Genomic DNA, 27,257 nt, shown 5'->3' on the forward strand with positions numbered 1-27,257 from the left:
TCCAAACACTAAAAGCTTTTTTAATTATGAATTCCATTAGTCAGTTACACACACATACTGTACACACACACCTGCACACACACACACACACACACACACCAGTAAAAATCAGAAACGTACACAATGCTTGGTGAAGAAATTCATACTACTGTTAACAAATTCACACCAAATCATTTACACCTTTGTTGCATTTTAACATTTTATGTAATGTGTATATTCCTTTGGCTCACACACAGAAACACACACACGTGTATATACACATACGATATAAGGATTTATTAGTGAATTTGTTGTATGGGCACAATTCATTACCCTTCACTCTGCGGCCATAAGGGACTGTTTTTGCATGCTAGTCAAAGTTTAGATCAATAGTCAGATGGGGTTCCTGTCAATTCTGAACTGTTATCCATTTTATGGCCATTTCACTCTCTCTCTCTCTCTCTCTCTCTCTCTCTCTCTCTCTCTCTCTCTCTCTCTCTCTCTCTCTCTCTCTCTCTCTCTCTCTCTCTCTCTCATACACACACACATTGGGATGTTCACTCAGTGATTAAACCACAGGAGCCTCCGCAGCCCCCAGAGGATGAGTCACATACAGCACAACTGAGTGCATTGCCTTTCAACAGAATGGTATATTGCCATATTTGACAAAGGCTTCATTAATGAACAAAAAGGCCTCTCCGAACCACATACACCAGCACACTGCATTAGCTGGATTTATATTCTGTGCTGGCAGGTGCTTCCTTTCTGACCACAGAGAGCAAAACAGTTCTGCAAAGTGGGCTTGTGTGTTAGAGAAGCTGAGGGCTCTTCTAATAAGCCCAGTCTTTGTTGTCCATAACCTTTTGAGAGAGAAAGAGAGAGAGAGAGAGAGAGAGAGAGAGAGAGAGAGAGAGAGAGAGAGAGAGAGAGAGAGAGAGAGAGAGAGAGAGAGAAACAACATAAAAGTTGATAATGAAAGCTAGAATATTTCTAGCTATTCCTGGATTGTGTTTTTTCATCACTCAACATTGCCAAAAATCTCCCACATTCAAATGAAGAGGTCATGTGACTCATACTGTGAATGACCAACCACAGACCAAACATCCGAGCTAAAGACAGGCTTTACACGCTATCATTTTCTGTTTGTTTTTTTGTCACAGATAAAAGTTGCACATTGTAAAAGAATACTTTGGTCGTGACTAAACATCATCGGTCTTAGAAAACCTAATGTGTCATTCTCACTGGTAGCTCATTAAGTGCCAGTGCAGCCAAATGATGTAGTTGATGATAAAGTTCTGGCAGTGTTAGAAATGTTTTTAATTAAAATCTCATCTGTTACAGTGTTTGCCAGAAAGCAATCAACAGGAGGATAGCAAAGGATTAAAACCACAGGACAGCTATAAATGTGAAAATACGGATGAGTAATATCTTAATGGCCATATTATGTTGTCCGCCTTTAGCTACTCACAAACAGCTCCGAACTCCTGTTCCTTGTGTTTAAAATGTTTTCTTCTGCATTACTTTGGTTCTACTTTCCAGGGGGTTGTTTCTATCCATGCAAGCTTCTTTTCTGTATGATGTAATAATAGTAATTTTCTTTATTTTTTTTTTCTCTAATTTTCTTTAGTCTGGCAATGGAGAACTCTGCTTGTAAATGATGGAGAAATTGGGATCGGAATCATCTCTTACAGTGTGACAAGTAACAATCTTTATATGACACAATGAGTTCCTCACACAGTAAATGTCCTGCTTTTATCAAGTCTTTAAATAGCTGCCATGATAGATGATATGACACACACAGAACGGTATATTTAAATGCAATTTTCTCTTTGTACTTTTACATTTTATAATATGCTAAAACCGGCTACAACATGCCATAATGATACAACTTGCAACCAAGAAGTCACAGCCAACTGTGGGGTCAAGGAACGAAAAGGTCTCTTCTGGAAATCACAGTAATTCAAGCAATTCACATGTGTTTGTGAGCTTGTGTATGTACTGTAGAAGAGGATGGAAAAAAATCTTTTTTAATGTTTTATGCTGTATATGCAACAGATAAAAAAGCTGCAGTTAGCTTTTTGGTTTAAATATGTACTTTTGGTGGGTGAGAATTGTCAGGTAACCAATTTGAAGAAAAAATTAATTTAAAAAAATAGTAATTTTACTTGTGGTTGAAAAACTTGTCAAAGAGAACCATGTTTCTGTTTAGAAATCCCAGTAGTTTCCAAAAACTGAAACTCTAATATGAAAAATGTTTTCCCAGACTGTCATATGACACTAGCTTTAATTATCTTGGATCAGTGTTTGGCAGTAAGGAATTAGTGTTGGGTCTGTGTTGAACTCAGAGTCCACGCTGAGCCAGTTCCTCAGGAGCTCTCGGGTGTACTATTATAAACTGTTGTAGAAAGGACATTATTTACGTTTACATTATTTACTGTCCGGTGTCACCCAAATGAGGATGAGGTTCCCTTCTGAGCCTTGGTTCCTCTCAAGGTTTCTTCCTCATATCATCTCAGGGAGTTTTTCCTTGCCAGCGTCGCCTCCGCCTTGCTCGTTAGGGATAGATGTTTACAGATATATTGTATTTTAAATTTTAAACTAATATTTTGAAAGTAATTTTAAACTATAAATGTATGTATTCATTTATTTACTTTTATTCTTTTTCTTTTTTTTGTCTTTTCTGTTTCTATACGCTTGTAAAGCTGCTTTGAGACAATGTGAATTGTTATCTATCTGTCAAGTAACACCAGTATTACTTGCATGTGTAGACTGTCACCTTTTTTATTTTTACTTATTTCTGAGGGCGTAAATGTGAATGTGTGTGTGAGAGCACACTGACAGAGTTAACCCAATTCCCCAGCACACTCAAGAAGGCACTAATCTAATTATCACCTATTTCAATAGGGTATCGTTTCTGTTTGACCCTTGTTTCAAAAGGTCATGGCTGCTCCCTGTTCAGGCTGGATGGTCTGTGGTTAAAGGGGGATCTCCTTCTCTCTCTGGCTCAGGGCAAGTGCTGACATCCTGTTAGAGTTGTGTGTCATATAACCACAATACCCGGGCCTCTTACAATACTGCCTCATTCATTTGCTTTCTCTTGGACATGACCAGCTTGTTCTTTTTCCTGCTGAAAGGATAAACAGAGGGATGGATGGAAAGTGGTAGAGAGAGAGAGGAAGAGGAAAAAAAAGCAAGGCTGTGGTTATTATAATATCTGCACTAATGCACTAATGCGTGATGTCCTCATGCAGAATCCCCAGAAACGACAGTATATTTAAGATCCAGTACTGTCTCATCTCATTAAGTAGGATGTTTGTCTCATTAAATAGGTCTGTGCAGTAAAACTATTGTTGTTTTAAAAATTAATATGCCTTAAATTATTAATGAGCTTTTAACTGCTATAAAAGGTCATTCAATTTGAAAACATTTAACAGTGAGAGCCTTGATCCTGCGCAATCCTTTTGAAGCAGTATCGACAAAAGAAGAGCAAATCATCAGACGAAAGAGGCACCAACTCTCTTAGCACTGCTGTCAAGAGTGAGAGATGAAAGTCATCATTAGAACAGAGAAAACCTCTGACAGATCTGCTTTGTGAGGAGGCTATAATACTTATAATACCAAAAATTCTTTCTTCCTTTCTTTTTCCGTCTCATTTTCTGTGTCATTCATATACACTTCCACTCTTACTTACTCACTTTGAGACCTTTCAGCACATAGAGTGCATATGTAAGCTATAGTGTGCTCCAAAAATATGAGACCACACAAAAAAAATTGTGATTTGAAGAAATAAAGTTAAAGTTAAAATTGTTTATTCAAATTTATGTTATTATTTCAAGGTCAATATTTAAAAATAAGGAAATGTGTGATGTAGATGTTAACTGCTTTGTATAAAAGATTTTTTTTATTTATTTCAAAGCTCCTACATTTCTTTGAGTTGTTATGGTTTAAATAATTTGTATACAAATTTGTATACAAAAAAATTCTCTAGTGCTCTCAAACATTTTGGACCCCACTGTATATGTTATAGATTATGCATCTATGATAACCTTAAATGTTTTTTTTTTTCCAAAAAAAATATAGTTTCTCTTGAAATATTGTCTACTATGCTACATTTTATCCACTATAATAAATATTGTGTATTTGTAACTAACCATTCGTAATAATAATTTCCTCACATCATCTCACATCGAGCCCTAACTACAAAAATTTCAGAAGATAAAAACCTAACATTTTGATGGTCCTATCAAGACAGTTTACTCGTCAGTCAGGATATTTTGGTTCTGATGGTTCACATACTCACATACAAACACACAAGAGCTGAGTATAAACATAGAGGTGACGGTGTTGAGCATGAGCTATAATTGGCCTGAATTTGCCATCACATTCAATCAACTATGCTAATTAGACTAATCTTTTACTTACTGATTTCAGAGTTAGGAAGAAACAGAGTAGAAGAGATAGACAGAAAGGAGGTGGTTGGATTTATTTTAAATTGAAAAATGGTGTAAAAAGCAACCGTTACTTCTAGTCTAGTAAAAAAATAAGAAAGAAAGAAAGAAAGAAAGAAAGAAAGAAAGAAAGAAAGAAAGAAAGAAAGAAAGAAAGAACGAAAGAAAGAACGAAAGAAAAAAGGACCTATAGCTACTGTATATAATACAGTGTTCACACTCTTTTCATCTTATGTTTTATGTTTTGTCTAACTTTATATAATAGGTATTTATATATTATTTATATAATTAGGATTACATATTTCTATAATATGTATTACAGTTGCTGTATAATCATTTACAGGTGATTGTAAGTTATAAAAGTTATACAGTACACTACATGGCAAAATAAATAATAAAACTATATTAATCAAATTAAAAAAGATCAGAGTAACTGGTTCTGTATTATCTGAGCTTTATAAGCCATTATTATAAAGTAATGATTTATAAAATATATTTACAAGATTTTTTTTTACAAGTCTATGAAGAATTCTAATCAGCTTTATACAAAGTGAAGCTTAGTTTATTGAGAGCTTTGTGTAGTTTATGTCCTACAAATGGTAAATGCACATGTGCTACAGATGCAGCAGACTGAGATGAGGGTGAAATACTCTGGATGAATCCTCTAAGGGATTTGTTCTTTATATAAAGTTGAACTGCCTGCATACATGTAGTATGTACAGGAAAATATGCACAGGAATGAAACTAAAACCCAAAAATGTTCACGGTTAATTTTCAATTACAGTGTGTTTTCAGAATTCAACCACAACATATGATGTTAGATAGCTACTATAACCAGGTTAATGGAGTTTGGTAACAGCAGAAACCTCCATGAATACTCTGAAAATGTTAACAATAAATACATATGTTTCAACTTAAATGCAGCATTTGGTTTTATTTATGTACTAAACATCTCATAAGCCAAGTAGGCTGTCATATGATATTTAAAGAATGCTCTATGCTAAGAAAGTTCTTAGCTATTCTTTTATTTTGGAATCCTAAAGGTCTTATATTAAGTCTGAATAATCAAGTTTAGATCAATGGAGTCGGCTGGGCTTTGTGTCAGTCTGAACACATTATCCATTATCCTGCTATTTTTAAAGAAGGATGGCGAAGTAGGGAGCACTTAAAAGAATAAATATTCCCAGCTAATGGCACATTCCCATATTGATTATCTTGAATTGTGCTCCTGAAATCAATAAAAGCCACCAATGAAGCAGGCAGGGATACGAATCTGTAGTGACCTACATCGGGGTAGGGCACAGAGACATTAGAGAGGGGGAAAAGGGGAAAAGGTTGGGGGGGCAGTGAGTGAGCTGGAGGGGGTCATGTTCAATGAAACGAAGAAAACATGTCTGTAGCAGACAGCATCAGCGTCTGGAAGCAATTGACTTGAGTAAAAGACCTAAGGAAAGAGTAGGGAAGAGCTAAAGCCACCAATCAACATGGTTTAACCTCTGTTATGCCCTCGATCACACTGTGTTGTGACATATTAAAACAAGAAAATAGGCAGAATAAAAGTTTCTCACAGAGCTTACTGTGAAGAAAAAAAAAGGTTTTTGAGGACAGGGAGTCTTTCTTTCTTACCTGAAAGAAAGTTGCAGTCAAGGAAATAGTGTATTTATGTGAATTCATAAAGCCCAATCCTTAGAGAACAGTAAACTAGTTCGCCATTATAAACACTCCCCACTTTCCCACTTCTCAGTTCACTCACACTTTCCTTTCTCTGTAAAATGACATCTTTATTTTCAGAATTTCCCTTCTCTTATATTTTAGATAATGTATAATGTATTTTTACATGAGCTTTAGAAATTCTTGAAAGTACTTTTATTTATCTGTATTATTATTATTATTATTATTATTATTATTATTATTATTATTATTATTATTATTATTATTATTATTATTATTATTGCTGTTTTTTCTATTCATTTGTCCCATACAGAGGCATGTAAGACACATGGGACACATGAGACAGATTAGGATAATACAGAGCAGGGAAAATAACAATAGATATTTTTTGTTTAAAATTTACACTGAAATTTCCAAGTGCCTCTGATATATGCTGCCCACATCATGCATGTGAATGTCCTGATGGTGTGTGTGATGTGTGTGCTGTCAGAAACACAGTGAACAGATCTTTGTAGATACAATTGGGTTTGTGGCTGTGTGTACACGAAATAGAGATAAATGCAATTTTGCTAGATTAGAGGAGATTTTGCTAAATCCTATTGGATTTAGAATACTACGCTGTTGAACACTACTATACTATACTACACCACTGCACTACGCTACACTACACTACACTACACAATGCTACGCTATATTACACTATACTACACTATACTATACTACACTGCACTATGCTACACTACACTACACAATGCTACACTATACTATACTACACTGCACTATGCTACACTACACTACACAATGCTACACTATACTACACCATATTTTACAACATTACACTATACTACACTATACTATACTGTACTATGCTACACCACACATACTATACTATACTACACTACACTATTCTATACTATACTACACTACGTTACACTAAACTACACTACATTACACTACACTATACTACACTACACTATTCCATACTACACTATACCACACTACACTATTCCATACTACACTATACTACACTACACTATACTACACTATTCTATACTATACTGTACTATGCTACACCACACATACTATACTACACTACATTACACTACACTATACTACACTACACTATTCCATACTACACTATACCACACTACACTATTCCATACTACACTATACTACACTACACTATACTACACTATTCTATACTATACTGTACTATGCTACACCACACATACTATACTACACTACATTACACTACACTATACTACACTACACTACACTATTCTATACTACACTATACTATACTACACTATTCTATACTACACTATACTATACTACACTATACTATACTACACTATACTATACTACACTATTCTATACTATACTGTACTATGCTACACCACACATACTATACTGCACTACATTATTCTATACTAAACTACACTACATTACACTACACTATTCTATACTACACTACACTATTCTATACTACACTATACTATACTACACTACACTATTCTATACTACACTATACTACACTACACTATACTATACTACACTATTCTATACTACACTATACTACACTATACTACACTACACTATACTATACTACACTATTCTATACCACACTACACTACACTATTCTATACTACACTATACTACACTACACTATACTATACTACACTATTCTATACTACATTATACTACACTACACTACACTATACTACACTACACTACACTACACTATACTATACTACACTGCACTATACTACACTATACTACACTACACTATAGTACACTGTACTATACTACACTATACTACACTATACTATACTACACTACATTACACTACACTACACTATACTACACTACACTATACTATACTACACTATACTACACTACACTACACTACACTGCACTATATTATTATACACTATACTACACTATTCTATACTACACTATACTACATTACACTACACTACACTATACTATACTACACTGCACTATACTACACTATAGTACACTGTACTATACTACACTATACTACACTATACTATACTACACTATACTACACTACACTATACTACACTTTCTATACTACACTATACCACATTACACTACACTACACTATACTATACTACACTGCACTATACTACACTATACTACACTACACTATAGTACACTATACTATACTACACTATACTATACTACACTATACTACACTATACTACACTATACTACACTACACTACACTACACTATACTACACTATACTACACTACACTACACTGCACTATAGTATTATACACTACACTGCACTATACTACACTATACTATACTACACTATACTACACTATACTATACTACACTATACTATACTACACTATACTATACTACATTATACTACACTACACTATACTACACTACAGTACACTACACTATACTATACTACATTATACTACACTACACTATACTACACTACACTATACTACACTATTCTACACTACACTATACTATGCTACACTACACTATACTACACTACACTATACTACACTACAATACACTACACTATACTACACTATACTACACTGTACTATACTACACTACACTACACTACACTATACTATACTACACTATACTATACTATACCACACTATACTACACTATACCACACTACACTACACTACACTATACTATACTACACTATACTATACTACACTACAATACACTACACTGTACTACACTACACTATACTATACTACACTATACTATACTATACTACACTATACTATACTATACCACACTATACTACACTACACTATACTACACTATACTATTCTATACCACACTATACTACACTATACTATACTATACTACATCACACTATACTACATCACACTATACTACATCACACTATACTACACTATTCTACACTACACTATACTATACTACACTATACCACACTACACTATACTACACTACACTATACTACACTACACTATACTATACTACACTATACTACACTATACTATGCTACACTACACTATACTACACTACACTATACTACACTACAATACACTACACTATACTACACTATACTACACTACACTATACTATACTACACTACACTACACTATACTATACTACACTACACTACACTACACTACATTACACTACACTACACTACAATACACTACACTGTACTATACTACACTACACTACACTACACTACACTATACTATACTATACTACACTATACTATACTATACTACACTATACTATACTATACCACACTATACTACACTACACTATACTACACTATACTACACTATACTATTCTATACCACACTATACTATACTATACTACATCACACTATACTACATCACACTATACTACACTATTCTACACTACACTATACTATACTACACTATACTACACTATACTATACTATACTACATCACACTATACTACACTATTCTACACTACACTATACTATACTACACTATACTACACTACACTATACTACACTACACTATACTACACTACACTATACTATACTACACTACACTATACTACACTACACTATACTACACTATACTATTCTATACCACACTATACTACACTATACTATACTACACTATACTATACTACGCTACACTACACTTTGCTATACTGTAGGACAGGAAAAGTCAGAGAGAGAAACATACACACATATATGACATATTTAATCTGGATAGGTTTGCTAGAATATTACTACACTTTTCCATCTGTCACTCAGTTTCTCTACTACAATTTCTCAACTACACTTTTCTCTGTGTAGTAATATATGTGTGTTTTAGGTGGGAAGAAATCGTATCACACCAAACGTTCCACTAGGGAAAGATTCAGCTGAAACATATCATCATGTCACATTAGATTTGACAAAGGACACTGCACTAAGAAAAACACACACTTCCAAAAAGGGGCTCCAGTGGGATTGTTCTGGTAATGGTCAGCATGGGATGCTCTGTGATTCCTTCATTATAACTGCAGGACAGATTTCTTTTTTAAAAAATATCCACCATCAGAATTGTTTATTGAAGAAATAAGATCTGTGTTAAATAAATCAAATCAAATCAAATCTAAACATGTTTCTTATTTGTATTAATGCTGCATTTATATTCAAGGAAATGAATAAAATCTAAAATATGTATGTGAAATTCGCAAAGTTTTAAACTAATCTGATTCAAGACTTTCAACTGATGCCTGTCAGTTAGATGTATATCTATAAGAGCCACAGATGGGTAAGAAAAGAAGAAAAAATGGATAAAAAAATAGCATAAAGAGGTTTAGAAAAGTACTGGGCCTAAAACTCTACCGCTGTAAAGAAACACCACTCTTCCAATCCGTATGATTTTGTTTGAGTACTGGTCAGTGTCAATATGAACAGAAATGTTTTATCATAAGATAAAGATGTTCAGTCAAACACAGAAAATGTAAACTGTACATCTGAGGAGTGCCTGTACCTTTTCAGTGTGACATTATCTCCCTCTAGTGTTTTAGTTAGAACATTCAGGTTTCTGTTACTCGAACACATCTGACCCAGGACAAGACCTTTCTTTGGTTTGTCTCACAGAAGAAATCATGTAAAGATTTGTCATAAACCTACAACACCGTTTTCCTGTCCAAATCCAAATTGGTGGCCCACAACGAATATTATTTTAAAGAGTTTAACTTGAATTACACTGAATAACCTGCATGTTATGACCAGATACAAGTTGACAAAACACGTTGCATGATCATAATAGGCCTTTTAAGCCAGACAGTGCTGTTAAACTTTTCTAAATTTCTGCTACCAGTACAAACAGCTTTAAAATCTAAATCAGATACAAAAACTCAAAGAAAAAAGTGCTTTGCTTTTTCAGCAGGGTTTACAAATATACAGTGGGGACCAGAAGTCTACACCAAGAATCTAGAACCTTTTTTTATGTACAGATGTTTCTAGAGAATATAAAATCTAAATATATTTAAAATATTTACTATTCAGTGTTCTGTGCTATTCCTAGGTCCTTCTAGGTAAACTTTCATGGATTTAATCAGAAATGAATTATGAGGTTTGTATTATGAGATTATATCTGTGTTCATGACACATGTGTGAACAATGTGATTCCAAAAATTAGGTGTTGTCAGTATCATAATGACATTTATTGCATTAAATTAGAAAGCAATACAAATGGAAACATTGTTCATGACAAGGATTCTTTCTTTCTTTCTTTCTTTCTTTCTTTCTTTCTTTCTTTCTTTCTTTCTTTCTTTCTTTGCTGTTTGAAATAATTACTCAATTAAAAATTTACACGCAAAATGCCGCTTGCTACCACATCAATGTTCCACTAGATGGCACCAAAGTTCTCCGCTCGTTCTTGTGTCACGTTAAAAAGATGTAAACTAAAAACAATGGTTTATAATGTAAAATAATCCCATCAGCAACCCTAAATATACAAGTTATGAAAAATCACAAATGGAACAGCAGGAACTATTTCTGTTTTTATTAAGATTTGTTAGTTGTTAGTGCCTTATCATGTTATGACAATTTAATCTAAATTATTTTTATTTATTATTTAGGACATAAATACTTCTCTGAAATCTGTTCAAGTCAAACACGTTCCTTGAGAATTTTAAAGTGAGAGTCAAAACACTTCTCTCGTGTGATGCCTTCATTAGACCTGTTATATAAGCTTCCTGACTTTAATGATGGATGTAATTCAGCTCATCAGTTATCCTCAGATGCTGACGTATAAAAAAGAAATGTGTGAGTTTATGTTCTGAAATTTGCAAGTTGAAACACGCTTTATGGGTCTTGTGTGTATGTATGTGTATGTATGTGTATGTATGTGTGTGTGCGCACGTGTGTGTGTGTGTGTGTGTGTGTGTGTGTGTGTGTGTGTGTGTGTGTGTGTGTGTGTGTGTGTGTGTGTGTGTGTGTGTGTGTGTGTGTGTGTGTGTGTGATTCCCAGGGCCTTCATTATAGTGATGAAAGCTAAATGCTGATGAAAGCACATTGTCTGACTCTAGTCCTCCTGGTGGCTACATAAAACGTGCATGCACACACACATGCATGCACGCACACACGCACACACACGCACACACTGATTGACTCTGTTAAGCTTTTCACCTGATGAATTCAAGCTTATTTTTGACCCAATAAAGTCCTTGTGTCTTAACTGTGTATAGCCAGTTGAACACACACACACACACACACACACACACACACACACACACACACACACAAAATCAATTCAATTCACCTAATAATGTCCTTGTGTGTGGCAGGGTGAACACAGCAGACACACACACACACACACACACACACACACACTCATACACACACACAGAGGAAAAAGAAATTAGCATTGAAATAAATAGATTTTTTTTTTCTTTGCCAGGATTCCCCTGTGTGCTCAGATGCCATGGTGCACACATAAACAAATGAGTGTGGCGCATAACAAATGCACAGTAATCAGCCTGTGTGCCTCTGCTTCACTCAGATATTAACAACGTGATATTTAAATTAGTCTCACAGCATGTGACTCCACCGATATGAGGCGCGAGCTTACAGTTACTTTCCAAATCAATACACTCCAACTAATAGATTCTCAGGGGGAGCTGGGTATAGCTCCACTAATTAACCATTTTATAGGCACATGTATCACACAGGTCACTTTGTAGAACTTTACAAGTGTACAATTCCTTGTTGTAGCTGGTCTATTCAGCGCTTCTCTACCATGGCCATCATCGAAAAAAGAACAAATGCTGATTATATATTATTTAAGAAGTGGATCTCAGAGACTGTGTGTGTGGTGCTGCTAGGAGTGGATCATGTAGCACAGCATAACTGGTTTTTAAGCGTGTAGGTGTACAGTTAGAGGATACAACTCCTCTTTTTTATGTTCATCATTCTCTATCCTTCATCACTGTCAGTTTTCTACATCAGCACAGCTGCAGGACTGATATTTTTATTTGGTTAACTTTTGCTCATCTGAGACACAACGCTGAAGTGTTGATAAACCAGAGAAACTTCATGCAACCATGTCAGTGTCACTGGTCCTGTGGATCTTTCCAGTGGTGGATGGGGTGCAAATCTAAACAGAGAGACCAGATTAAAGAAAATCTGAAAACTGTATAATCTCAGCATAATCTTAAACTGTAAGTAAGAGTCTTGTTTAAGACTAAGAATTTCCTTTCATACAAAGTGATATCATCCCTTCTCACTTTGTCCCTTTGTCACTTTGGCCTATGTACAAAGTGTAAACTTAAACGTCACTGAACATGTATGTATGTATATGTATGAATGTATGTATGTATGTACTGTATGTATGTATGTATGTATGTATGTATGTATGTATGTATGTATGTATGTATGTATGTATGTATGTATGTATGTATGTACTGTATGTATGTATGTATGTATGCTTTGACAGATTTTTTTAACTGCTTAAGAAATTAGGTATTGGTAAGAGCTTCTCAAAAGATCATAGCTAAATAAAAACCAAGTTAAAAAATTCGATTAACTGGCCAATTTTTTCTGCAAAATTATTTCTCTCTTGATTAGTATCTTGTTGCCTGAATAAATTTTATATATCTATTCAAAAGCACATGCTATGGCATATTGCATTCTTGGTGTAAGATCGAGTAGATTTGTAGATTTGGTTTAGAGTAGATATGGTTTTGACATGTTCATCATGTTCAACACAAGCTACAATGACAACAATGAAACATGCTGGAGTGTTTGGCTGTACAGCATAAGCAAATCTCTGGGTCTCTTGTTAGGACTTAAAAGTGTTATACTTTATTACAGCTTTCATATTATTTCAAAGAAAAGGAAGCTTGCAATTTGTGCTCACCCTGTGGTACTATATAAAATCACCAGCAACTGGTGCAATCTAATTATACCAGCAACAGAAACAACAAATCACTGTTTATAAATATTCATCTTTCGATATTACTTATGGAAAGTTACAGTGTTATAAATTTGGTGCGTTATTTTGTATTTATTTATTTATTGTTTGCCTGCTCATAGTTCTCTTGCTAGCTAGATGACATCCAATACCTCAGAAAATAGCTCAAATACTATTTACTCAGGAACTGCTTGGCTGGTCCAAAGGCTGACATTTCAACATGCAAACATATTTTAATCAGGTGCCTATGGGATGCATAGTGATGACATTCTGGAAATGAAGAAACACTGCCATACCTTTTGTGTAGTAATTTAGTTTGAAGTAATTTTAATGCTTTTATCATATATTACACTTTATAACTTAATTTAATTTGATTGGTCGAATTATTTCCATGAATGTGTACTGTATATAAAAGTTCCACTTCCTACTTTGAAACCTTACTACAGAAGTGTTACCAACATCGGCAACTGACATGGCAAATTATACTTTTTAGGAAGTTAACAGACTCAGTTGAACATGAATTGAACCAGAAGCACTGTTAAAGGGAATGTACTACTTAATGCAAGCTAGCTTACTATCCAGCCAATGAGCCTTTCTGCTAGCAAAGAAAAAATAAACAAAATATTTGTCCATATTGTGTCTGATATGTCACATACTTGATATTCATTATTTCTTTCTTTTAGAACTGCAAAGAACATCAGAAGCATGCATGCAATTCTTTGGTTATACTGAATATCGGCCCGACTATGACTAGCTATGGCACGAGATGCAGGGTGCTACAGCCAAATCTTGCTCGAGATTTATTGTAGAGAATTGAGCCCTGTCTACATACAGTATAGGGGGAAGAGCTGCTGCAGCACGAACTGATTAAAGCTCAAAGCAAGAATGCCACATCATTTGCTAACACAGCTCACCAGGAACTTTAAAGTGCACTATTTTTTTTACTTATAAATATAGTTGGTGGCTCAGTGGTTGAGGGTTTGGGTTAGGGTTAGGGTTAGGGTTCGGGTTAGGATGAGTTTAAATCCTAACACCAACAAGCTGCCACAGTTGGGTCCTTGAGCATAGCTATTGACCCTCAACTGCTCTGTTGTATTCTGTCTCCGTTCCAAGTATGTCTGGATGACAGTTCCAGCCAAATGAACAAATAGTGAAGAATAGTTAATGAGCTCCAAAACACAAAGCACTGTTAGTATCCAAAAATAGTCTGGATGTTCCCTGTTGTAAATATTCCCAAAATTTTTGCTGACATGTACTTTGCAGTGCTATTAGTCACATTATTCAAAACATGCCATTATCAATTTGGGTGATAAATTTCTGATGAAATAAAGGTTAAGTACATTGCATTCAAGTGAATCCAGTCCATTCTGAAGTTTATTTGATGGTGATCTACAGAGTTTTTATGTCATGTATTGTGGACAATAGCTTTATAGAGAGTCCAGAATATGCATAATGTGCCTTGCAATATTTTAGGATTTAGGGAATCATTTCAGGAACAGTTAAAGTACATGGAATGCGTGCATGATGAAGAAAGGAATTCACAGTTCTTCTGTATGCTAGTGTTTGTGCGAAGACAGAGTTGAATGATCTCTGGCAATTTAACAAAGACAGAGACTCTTTACAGCCTTGAACAGGTTTTTTAGTGTGTGTCTATGTGCATAATAATATAAATTTTTGACAGTTTTTTCTTTGTGGGGACTCGGTTGGTCCTCATGAGTCGCTTTTCAAAAACAGCAGCATTTATTTGAAAGAAAGAAAGAAAGAAAGAAAGAAAGAAAGAAAGAAAGAAAGAAAGAAAGAAAGAAACATTTGGCAGTCGGTTACTGAGTTTAAGATCCAGATAGCATTAACGTGTAGGCATTGTGTTAATTATCTGTATTAATTGTTCAGTTAGTGAAAGGTCCTTACAGGGATAGAACGGCATATAAGCGCGCACGGTGTGTGTGTGTGTGTGTGTGTGTGTGTGTGTGTGTGTGTGTGTGTGTGTGTGTGTGTGTGTGTGTGTGTGTGTGTGTGTGTGTGTGTGTGTGTGCGTGTGCGTGTGCGCGTGTGATGGGCTTGTGAAGGGGAGGGGAGGCGATGTAGGGTTTAAAAACGGCGCCGCTTCTTGTAAGCGCGATTACTGATAGAATGCGCGCCGAGGTGTTAAAGGAGTTTCCGTGCGTTACGGTCCGTCTCGCTCCCGTCTGGATCCCTACCGTAATGTTGACAGCGAGGATGAGGAAGACGCCCTCAACTACCTTAATTCGTCACTTCTGATCGGAGTAAAACTGTAAGCTCCTGATCCTCTCTGCGTTTCACGGAGATGATGATAAGGTGTCACACTCGCAGCTCTGGGCCACGTTACGGATGTCGTCATGTGCCCCGGTGGCATCGTTGAGTAGCGGGGAGTCATTGTGCCAGGTCCGGTCACACCGGGAAAGTTGCGCTCAAGAGTGTTGTGTGGGACATGGGATCAAGCCTGGGCCGAGTGGGATACGCTAGTGAAGGATCGGCGTCCTGAGTGGCGAGCTGTTTGTTGGTGTCGGGAGAACCAGGGTGCGTCGCACCGGAGCCATGCGCACCGAGCACAGCTTCGTTTTGCTGCTCCTCAACGGGACGGCGTGCCTGGTGAGCGGGGACAGGGAAGGGGACACGTGGGTCCATCTAGAGTGAGAGAATTACAAGAGTGTATGTATATGTGGTCTCCCCATGTGTCATGTATGGCACAGGTGCAGGTGACCAAAAGGGTCCCTGCGTTGCTCTGCGCGCTCAATCTGCGCGGTCGTGCATCTGGATGATGTGTCTGAGCAAACAGAGAATTCGATCTCTTGCGGAAAACTAACTAACTAAATTAATTCCCAGCACAATTATTTCTGTTAACGTGATTAATCACAATCATTAGAGAAATCGGATTAAATATTTATACTTAGAACAATAACTTATTAGCTTTAGAGATGTCAGCTCCATGCAAACGTAGTGGCGCAAAAACGTGATAGCAATACAGTTTTACTGGTGTCATTAAGAGCAATTGATGCGAATCATCTATATAACACTGAAATAGCACCAAACCGTTTTAATCCACTTTCAGCCTGCAGGGAAAAACAAGTGACCCTGGATTTTAATTCCAATTAAAGACAACTGAAATCCTTTTCCCTTTAATGGCGTCACGCAGGCAGATTGAACAGTCGCCCCGCTTTGCCCTGCTGTCGTGCAACCGAAAAGGAATAAAGATGACAAATGTCCCTGAGTTTAATTACTAAACACCTACGTGCGTCATTACCGGAGGCGTTTACGCGCTCCAGGGAAACGGAGTACGGCCACTTTTGCGCGTTAAGATAGGCTTATAATCAGCTAGGCAATATCGGCAAAGACACTAATAATGTAATTAGCCTAATTATTACACGGCTTCTGGTCATTAATTTGCCACGTTATTTAAATTGGAGGAAGAAGCGCGCGCGAGAGAGACAATGTTCCGCGCCCCCGCGCGCCTCAGCAGGGAGGCTTGGGTAATTCTTCTGGCGCGAGACAGTGATAAATTATTAAGTAATTAATGATATTTTTCATCTTTTATAGCCCGCGATTAACAGACATGCGGAATAGATAAAAAAAAATCACCATCCATTTTGTGGAGTGTTAAGCGGTCCAGTGGTTTGCGCCAAAAAAAAAGGATTTAAGAAGCTCTTTCTTTGTCCAAATCATCCCAGATAAACTATAGTTGTAATAACATAACAAGGGTAGAATAAAGCACTTCCGGCCATCATCCTACACTCTGAGAAATAAGGGTACTAAACTGTTCTTTTGAGTGTTGCTCAAATGGTACAACCAAGCTTAACTATTTTGTACCTTGAATTTGTGTCTTTTTGCCATTAAAACAATTTAAGCTGTATATGTGGACTGTAATTACCACTGAAGTACCATTTTAGCTTCACAGGTAATAAAAAAAATACTGTGCTTCAAAAAGTATCAAATTGCAGAGTACCACACCAGCAACAAGGAAAAATACTTTTTGGTTCCTTTTATTTAGAGTGCACCAACATGGAGACATAAACACAGGATCAAGCACCAGTTAGATACAATCCATAGCAATTATCGAAAAAAAAATCTAATTGTGCTATTTAAATCTTGCTTAGAGTAAAAGAAAAAAGAGCTACATTTTCTTGTTGTTGGAGTGTTTCCATTAAGTGCACATCTTTTCATTTAGGAAAGTACTGTATATGTGGTGCACCTTTAATGATCTTTTAGAGTGAAGCTTATAAGCTTGGTCCTTAAGGTCCCATTGTGTATATGTTTCTATGGAAAAAGCATAAAAGTACAAAAGATGAATCTTTGATTGTTACAGGCCAGGAACAAAGAAAAACACAATTTGGTAGCTTTATTTCAGAGAGTGTAGGACTTACTGTCGTTAAAATCAATTTAAATAAAAAAAATCTTTTTTCTGCTACAATCCACTTTTTAACAGTTTAAATAGGTTTTCTATAAAGACCACCAGGCAGTCGATTACAATTCACAGGCAATTACAGCATTAAATTTGTTTATAGCGGTGTTGCCGGTGTGGCATCTCTCTCATTACCACCTTATTAAATTAATTCAGTTACAAGATGCAGCGTTACCGGAGCCAGGCGCTGACCTGCTGCAGAGTAATGGGTGAAAATAAACTAACCATGCTACCCAAATTGGACAAGACTGTCCAGGGCATGTAGGTGTGTGGGTGTGATTGAAAACAAAGAAGAGAGTGAGAGAAAAAGTGAACCAAATGAGATCTTCCCTCACACCGCAGAGCCAGGTCAGCAGGGCACATTTGAGTGTAACATATTTCTGTATTGTGCTTTTTTTGTTCAACACAATCTCAGTAATAATGGCACCAAACAACACACTTCCTCAGTGTTGAGGTGATGAAGAATACATCTTTTTCTGTACCTTTATTATTTGTCTTTTACTTGGAACAGTGCAAGTAGTACCTACAGTATATATATATATATATATATATATATATATATATATATATATATATATATATATATATATATATATATATATATATATACCTACATATGCCTGGCTATAATAGTCATATTATGTACATTAAAACACAATATTCGCACATATAACACACATTAACATATAGTCCACTATATGAAATGTATAGTAAATATAGTCCAATGTACAAGTAGGTCCACCGATTTTTGTAAGCATTGTGTTTGTCACTGTGAAAAGATTCCGTGGATGTCTAAGCATACTTGACCTATAACAAATTCTGATTCAGATTGAAAAGATGTACCCTTGTCAATATGACCCTAGCAGCAAGGAAAATACCATTTACTACCTTCATTTCTGAGAGTGCATGCTGAGGGGAGGATGTTTTACTACAGGTAATCTTGTGCAATAATTTATTCACAAAGGATGCATCGATTTGTAAAGATGTGTCTTTTCTATCTCACACGCTTACACATAGAAATATCCCATCTCTAGGTGACTGGTGTATTGACAAACACTGACACACTCTAGATTACTGTACATACAATTTAGCAGTGATCAAGTACTTCTTAACTTGGCTGCACTGTACACAAAAACTGTGCTGTGACTCAGCTATTCTTTGGGATCCATAGTCAGTTTTGTCCTGTTTGTCCAGATCAACCAATTTATAGGTGTCCATCCTTTACCGCTTTTGCCTGCTACACCTAAAAACAAACACTGTTATTTACAGGCGTACACATGGACATGGAAGCACATATGTATTTTGTCACTCTAATTGCTGGCTAAAGGACTCACTTGAGTAGTTTTTCCTTTAGATTATGAAACTCATCTTCAGACACACCTTTTATTTCAAGCAATATAAAATTAAGTATCTGCACTGGTGTGAAAACAGCTGTGAAAATGTGAAGGTCTAAGCGGATTGAGATTTTAGAAGAAAAAAAAATCATAATTAAGCCTTGTGACGTGTGTAAAATAAATAATTTATTTAGTTATGTAGTCAAATCAATCGAAATTTCTCATCAGTCTAATGGTCAAACATTTCAAATGCCAACTCAATAATAATATATGAAATAATAATGAAAATGATATTTAAGCTGCTAGATTTCATGACATTTCCTTAGAATGCAATTTATAATGCTGAGGTCAGAAAATATTTGGTGATTTTTTTTTTTTTGCTGTGATGAATATCAGAAAGTGACCTAAAAATCCCTTCCTATTCCTAAATACCACAAATACTGTTAGAAGATACAACACACAATATTGACAAAAGTACGCAAAAGTAATACAGCTGGATTGTCACGTTGTAGACGTTTCATTTGTGCTATGTCAGTTTTAGAAGCATCTATTTGATGAAAATACAGACTGAGGCAAGAAAAACACGATCTCCATTAAGTCCTTAGTCAATACTAGGCGATTGTTCACAAATCTCACTGAAAATGAATGAGACTTTTTATGAAAGGAGTAAATCAGCAAGCAGTGATAATAAAGTGAATGTGTTGCCTTAATGTAAAGACTATAAAATAAGCAACAAGTCATCAAAATGAGCACATGCCCCACTGTTGACTCTTCATTTTAGATACACAGCTGCTCATCTGTCACTGTGAGCTTCAAGCCTCCACCCTGATGATGTCATCACATGCTTCGGTTATGCATTAAGAGATTTTAAGAGAAAGAAATTGTCTATCCAGTTGGTGGCAGATGCTTGTGTTTTGAATAAACCCAGACCCACCACGGCCGTCATGAGTAATGATATATCTGAATGGTGCTCTCAAAATCTATTTCATATCCAAAAGCCCCTCACACACAAACAAATCTGTCCCCTTTACCCACTTGCCATCTGACACTTCTGTAATATTATGAGCACCCACCAGTCATCAAAATAAGTAGATAATCTGTAGAGTTTAAACCACAGCACCTATCCAATGTCCTCCATTTCTAATCCAAAGCTGGTTATGTCAAAGCCTGAAACGTGACTATGAGTACCCCAATGACATCAGCAGATGCCTCTGTAACTCTGAGCCACAATTTCAGATATTCTAGTTCTGTCCCTGAGAGAGAAAGCAAGTTAGGAGGAAAGAGAGACCGAGTGATTCCATTAGACAGGCATCGACTTTGCCTGCTTAGGGTGTTAAATGGTGTTGATTTATGCACAGGCATGGTCCCGCTGACCCCAGAGCTCCTCGCTCAGGACCTGCTCACTCCCAACCCAAGAGGTAAAGAGCTCACAAGCAGGATTTCCCTCCGGAGTCTATACAGGGAAATACATACCCGATGTCTCACAGACTCACAGCCTGCAGAAAGAGCAAAGCTGTTTGATCACATTTCCCTCTCTTCATATAAAGCATATAGAGAACAGACACATTCTATCACACATACATGGAGATAAATAATACATCTATGAATCTTCCAAGAAGGGTGTCTAGATTTTTCCCAGAGATGAAATCTGTCAATCAAATCGACACTGAATTACATTCAGTCTTTGTAATAAAGCTTTGGACTTCATTGGCATCCTCACACAGACACATGGGATAAATGTACTAATAGCATCCTAGGGAGAGTTTTAATAAATAACAACACACATCCAGTTCTGAAGTGTCCGATCGATGGCAACTGGGTAAAGGCGGCAGATTTGTTTGTGTCTGAGGGGCTTTTAGATATAAAATGGATGTTTAGGGTGTTGCTCAGACAAGTCATTTTTCATAGCACCTTTGCTATGTCTGGGATATTTGAAGAGCAGTCATCTGCTACCATCTGGGTAAACAGAGATGCTTTTTTTCTGCATCTGCATCTGCATCTCATTACGCATTACACACCATCGGGACAGACAGAGGCTCAGGAATGAATTTCTCACTTTCAGATTTTTAAACATTGCGTATCTTGATGCGTATACATTATGATAAAAAATCTATACAGTTTAACAAGAAAAATATGGATACACTTTAATTCACATCTAATAGAATACAAGTCAGGCTTGATGCAATAGAAATCCCATTTATCCATTTTCTGAACTGCTTGTCCTACAGAGGTTTGACTATTTAGAAATGCCACATAGATCATCTCACAACACATGTCTTTATACTGTGGGAGGAAACTGGAATTCCCAGTGGAATCCACCAGAGAACACAGAGTTTATTAGAACTTTGCAAATGCAAACCCCCAACCCTGGAGGTGAGAGATAACCGTGCTAACCACTAATCCATCATACCCCATGCGATATGAATTCATTTATCTTAATGTGTAGTTAGTTTTTTTAAAAACTGTGACTCTAGTGGTTCCTGGTGCATGTTTATCTGCAGGCTCCCCATTACTCTATGTTACCGGTATAGTATGGCATTTACAAGATACCCCTATTCAGAGCAACTTACATTTATCTCATTTATACTACTGAGGGTTAAGGGCCTTGCTCAAGGGCTCAACAGCAGCAGCTTGGTCAGTGGTATCAGTTCCCATATACAGTACTAAGGCTTGCGGTGCTGCCAGTGTACAGTATTGTATGAGCAGCGTTGCAAGGTTTGCACATACTGTAGAAATGTAGTATTTCTTGTGGCAACCATGTTTGCCATTTTTTGGTGTGGGAGTGAATTGAGTTTTGAAGATGTTGCTGCTGCCTTGTAAATGCTGAAAATGTACATGTGAAGTGAACCCCTTTACACCTCTACTGTCAGGCTTTAACACAACCAACTGTGGATCAGAAACGATGGACAGGGATGGGTGTTGTGCTTCAAACTCCATAGATTGTGTACACATTTTGACGACTAATGGGTCATTTTATAGTCTTTACACGAAGGCCATAATTTCACTCTATTATCAATGCTTATTTATTTCATCCTTTTATAAAAATTCCCATTCATTTTTAGTCCAGATTGACAGACACCGTTATTGACTAAGGACTTAATGGAGAGTCTGTTTTTCTACCCTCAGCCTTCTATTTTTTTGATGATCATCCAGATTTACTTTCACATATTATTTCCTCTTTCTTCCTCACTGAATAGTGGTAGTGAATGAACACACACTGCTCTCTGGCTCTCAATGAAACTCTGTGCAGTTTCATGGCTTTCTGTCAGTCATTCTTTCTCTGTATTTTATATACAGTGTGTTCTGTGAAGAATCTTCACAAGCACAAGTAGGACTGGGTAGACAGGAACTCAGAGGTGTGTACTATTCATGAGGTTGGCGGTCTTGTGACTGTGGAGGAAGCATCCGCACAATTTATTTCTTTAGGATAATCATGAATTAAATGAAATAATTCATTTATGCTAGTCGTAATCCATCTCTGTATCTTGTAAATTTCTATGTACAACAAGACATGATGCTGTCAGAGATGATTTCAAGTAAAACCCCTTTAGGATGCTAAGAACTATTGCCAGGGTTAGCAGGTGAACGGTTTGTCACCAACTTTATTGAAATAAAAGTAAGCAGACTTCAACCTCTATTTTAGTAAGGATTAAAAGGATTGTAAGGATGTAAGGATTAAAATATATGACAATACTGGCTGTTATAGATAATATATTCAGAATTTCCTATAACAACATTTTCTATAGTGTTTTATTCCTCTTATAAACATAGTGATTTGCTAGAGATACATTTTTCTTTCACTTATTAATGAACAATCAGCGAGACAGGTTATATATCTCCGATCATTTGCATTATAGCAGCTTCATTGGGTTTCTTTCTCTTAAAGATAATAAGAGAGAAATATGCATCTTGTCATGCTATTAAAAAAAACAGACATTTCAAAGTCTTCTGACTTAAGTGGAAAACTGACAGTTACAACATCCTGACACCTAACATTTTATAAATGTTATCTAAACATATATTTACAAAAAAAATGGCATCTTATTACATTTTTTCCTTTGTTAAAACAAGAGCACATTTTTTATCAGTTTATATTTAGACCTTTTTAGATTATACAGATACAATTACTTGATTTGAGTTACTATAGAAACAATAATGTAGTTTTAGATTTACATCTGAAACTACTGGCTCTTCTACTATAGATGTTTAGGGGACCACAATTATGTGTTATACAGTTATCTGATCCCTCATTAAGGGCTTATTGTCTGTCTTGGAATGACAAATGTGAAGCAAGTTCATTGAAGACATTCCTTGATGGGGTGGGCAGTAGGGCAAGAGCGTTTGGTCTTTGTCACAGAGACAGTAAGGACACGAGGGCAGTGGATTATTGGACATTAGTGACCTCTTTGAAATTGATGTTAATTATTCATTAAGAGTCAAAGGGGCTGTTTTTTTTTTGTGAAATTCCCTCATCCACCACTTTTGTCATATGCCTCAGTTGGGAGTAATCGCATAGAGCACACAGCATGAAATTGCACAGCATGTACGCAATGAGTGCTGTCAATACCAGTGTCCAAAAATCTACGCTGAATATGGATGAGTGTTTTTATGAAAGGAAATGAGTAGAGTGAATTTATGGGGTTATTGTAAAGACTATAATGTTACTAACACAAAAGTCAGAAAAATAGGTACCAAATATAAGTACATGTGTACATAAGTACATAATCTGTGCAGTTTGAATCACAACAACCATCTACTGTCCTCCATTTCTGATGCACAGCTGCTCAGGCCAAAGCCTGACAATCACCCTGAGCCTCTGGCCATGTCCTGACATTGTTAGCACTGTTATTCAAATGACCCTTCATTCCATATGCTTTAGCTCTCTCCCCGAGAGAGCGACTTCATTTAGCATCACATGGGGCATCATTTTTGTGATAAATGGGTGGATTTCTGCCCTTACGCCATGACATTCCACACAGAGCATACAACCAACACAGACTGACCAGAGACACCACATACAGTACATCTGTCCCTGAGTAAACATAATTATACATTATATATTTTACTTTTTTGTTTGTTTCAGTCTCTTGATGGAGCCAAAATACGATAACAAAATGTAGGTGAGAGTTAGTACTAATCCCATTTTTACATCCTTATTTGCATGCAGTTGAGAGAAATCCAACCAAATCACCATCATTTGTTTACATTTATATGAATTCTTCATTAGATCAGACTGAATAATATTCCCACTGTCATGAAAGCATGACAGGGTTTGGACTGGAATTGTCCCGCACTGAAACTCCCCCAGTAACCAAACCCCAGTTCAGTTATACACTTAAACTTCATCATTTTGAATTTGAGTTATGAATTTACAGGCATAAGAGTGTTTGTTCTCCTTAAACCTGCTGCTTCCCCAGAAATATACACACTTTTCTGCTTCATATCTTGGATATAACCACTTACATTTTTACTGTTCTCAAAAGACATCTGAAAAGCTAAACCTTGATATCTTGTTATCTAGCATTGAGCATCTATTCTATATCTTTGACTTTTTTAATATAGGAACATATTACGTCTGTATGATTGACGTGATATTAAAGGATTAAATGTATGATTAAAGAGAGAGACAGAGAGAGAGAGAGAGAGAGAGAGAGAGAGAGAGAGAGAGAGAGAGAGAGAGAGAGAGAGAGAGAGAGAAAGAAAAACACTGGCCAGTACTTAGGTTTATGAGTGAGAGCTGGGGCCTTTAATTAAAAATTGATGCCATATTAGAGTTGGAGATTTCAATCGGGCAGCTGGAGGAAACAGAGGTGCAAAGTGCACAATGAGCTCTTATTAAGAAACAGTGACAAATAGCCATAGAGGAAGAGAGACTGAGACAGAGAGAGAAAGGGGAGCAGAGTTAAAAAGAAAGGCCAGATGAGATGAAAAAGAAGTGAGATAGAGACCAAGTGAAAGACCGAAAGAGAAAATATATACTTGCTACTCACTGCTTCCTCTCCTTCAATTACAGAGTGATTTAGAAAATGAAAATTTAATCTCATATGTATTGTTATCAGAGGTAATATTCAAACTTAATTTGACACTCAGGTTAAAATCAGTTCCTCACCAGTGGGATGTGGGATGTGTGTGTGCATGTGTGTGTGTGTGTGTGTGTGTGTGTGTGTGTGTGTGTGTGTGTGTGTGTGTGTGTGTGTGTGTGTGTGTGTGTGTGTGTGTGCGTGTGTCATTTTTTTAATCATGCTGTTTAATAGTATAAAATGACCAAGTAGTATATTATGTAAGGAATAAAATGAGACAGGGTTTGCTGAAAATAATCATTGATCTCATGGTATAATACCATCTCAAAATGTATTCATTTTAAATTTATTAATAAAGGTGTGTTACAAAGATTTTTTTCCCACTTACAGAACAAAAAATTCATTTACAAATAATTTTATTTGTTATAGAATAACATAGCGCATTTTAGCCATTAATCGTTACTACGAATGTTGTGGAGCATCCGTGAAATGAAGTTTTTACCTCTTATTGCTAATGTTATAGCAGCTATAAATTTTCCCACAGAAGCCTCATTATTCACACACTGAAGATAATAATCCCTCCAAAAATGTACCGTCTTGTGCTACTGGGAAACTAAAAAGTGCTAGTAGAAGACTCTTCCTTTATGGAAAGTTTAAAATATGACAGAGACTAATTTAATTCATTCATTCATTCAATTTCTACCGCTTATCAGAACTACCTCAGGTCACGGGGAGCCTGTGCCTATCTCAGGCGTCATCAGGCATCAAGGCAGGATACACCCGGGACAGAGTGCCAACCCATCGCAGGGAACACACACACTCTCATTCACTCACACACTCACACACTACGGACAATTTTTTTAGAGACTAATTTGAAATATAAATCTCTTGCTATAGAAAAAAAACTGTATTTACACAATTACATATCGCTCGACAGTTACACAATTTTAACATTTGTATTTTAGTACTGTAAAAACAATAACATCTTACTGTTATAAAGTCTGCTCTTGAAAAAACTCTGCTTCAGGACTCATTTACGGAGACCCCACAGAACGAATTAATATAAGACATCAAACCTTTTCTTCTGGAAACCTGCAATAACCCCTGGAAACAGCATAAAACAGGGGCTCTGTGTCTTTAAGAAGTTGAAGCAAAAGCATGTACTTGGCTTAGCTAGTGTCAGGGAGAAACTTTGAAATGCTGTATTTTTCCCCCAATGGCCAAGGGGAAGATATTTCAGAGGATGCCAGACAAAATGCACACACACACACACACACACACACACACACACACACACACACACACACACACACACACACACACACACACACACACACACACAAGAACACAGTAACATACACACTCGTTATGGACTTTTCCTGTCCTCCAAAGCCATGGGGTTGAGGTTTTTAAAGGTTACTTGCAGAAGAGACAACTCTGAAGCTAATTGGAACCTT

At 36.3% G+C, this 27,257-nt stretch overlaps 1 protein-coding gene across 1 annotated transcript in view; it reads left to right on the top strand.

The window, feature by feature from the left end:
• Window positions 1-16,084: 16,084 nt before the first annotated feature.
• The window catches only part of LOC113639484 (neurexophilin-1), a 32,165-nt gene continuing 20,992 nt past the window's right edge, over window positions 16,085-27,257 (top strand). The window contains exon 1 of the mRNA XM_027141337.2: window positions 16,085-16,639. Coding sequence (XP_026997138.1) covers window positions 16,586-16,639 — 54 coding nt within the window. The 5' untranslated portion in view covers window positions 16,085-16,585. The remainder of the gene's footprint in view (window positions 16,640-27,257) is intronic.

Source organism: Tachysurus fulvidraco, chromosome 15, assembly GCF_022655615.1.
Source record: "Tachysurus fulvidraco isolate hzauxx_2018 chromosome 15, HZAU_PFXX_2.0, whole genome shotgun sequence".
Classification (NCBI taxonomy): Eukaryota; Metazoa; Chordata; class Actinopteri; order Siluriformes; family Bagridae; genus Tachysurus; species Tachysurus fulvidraco.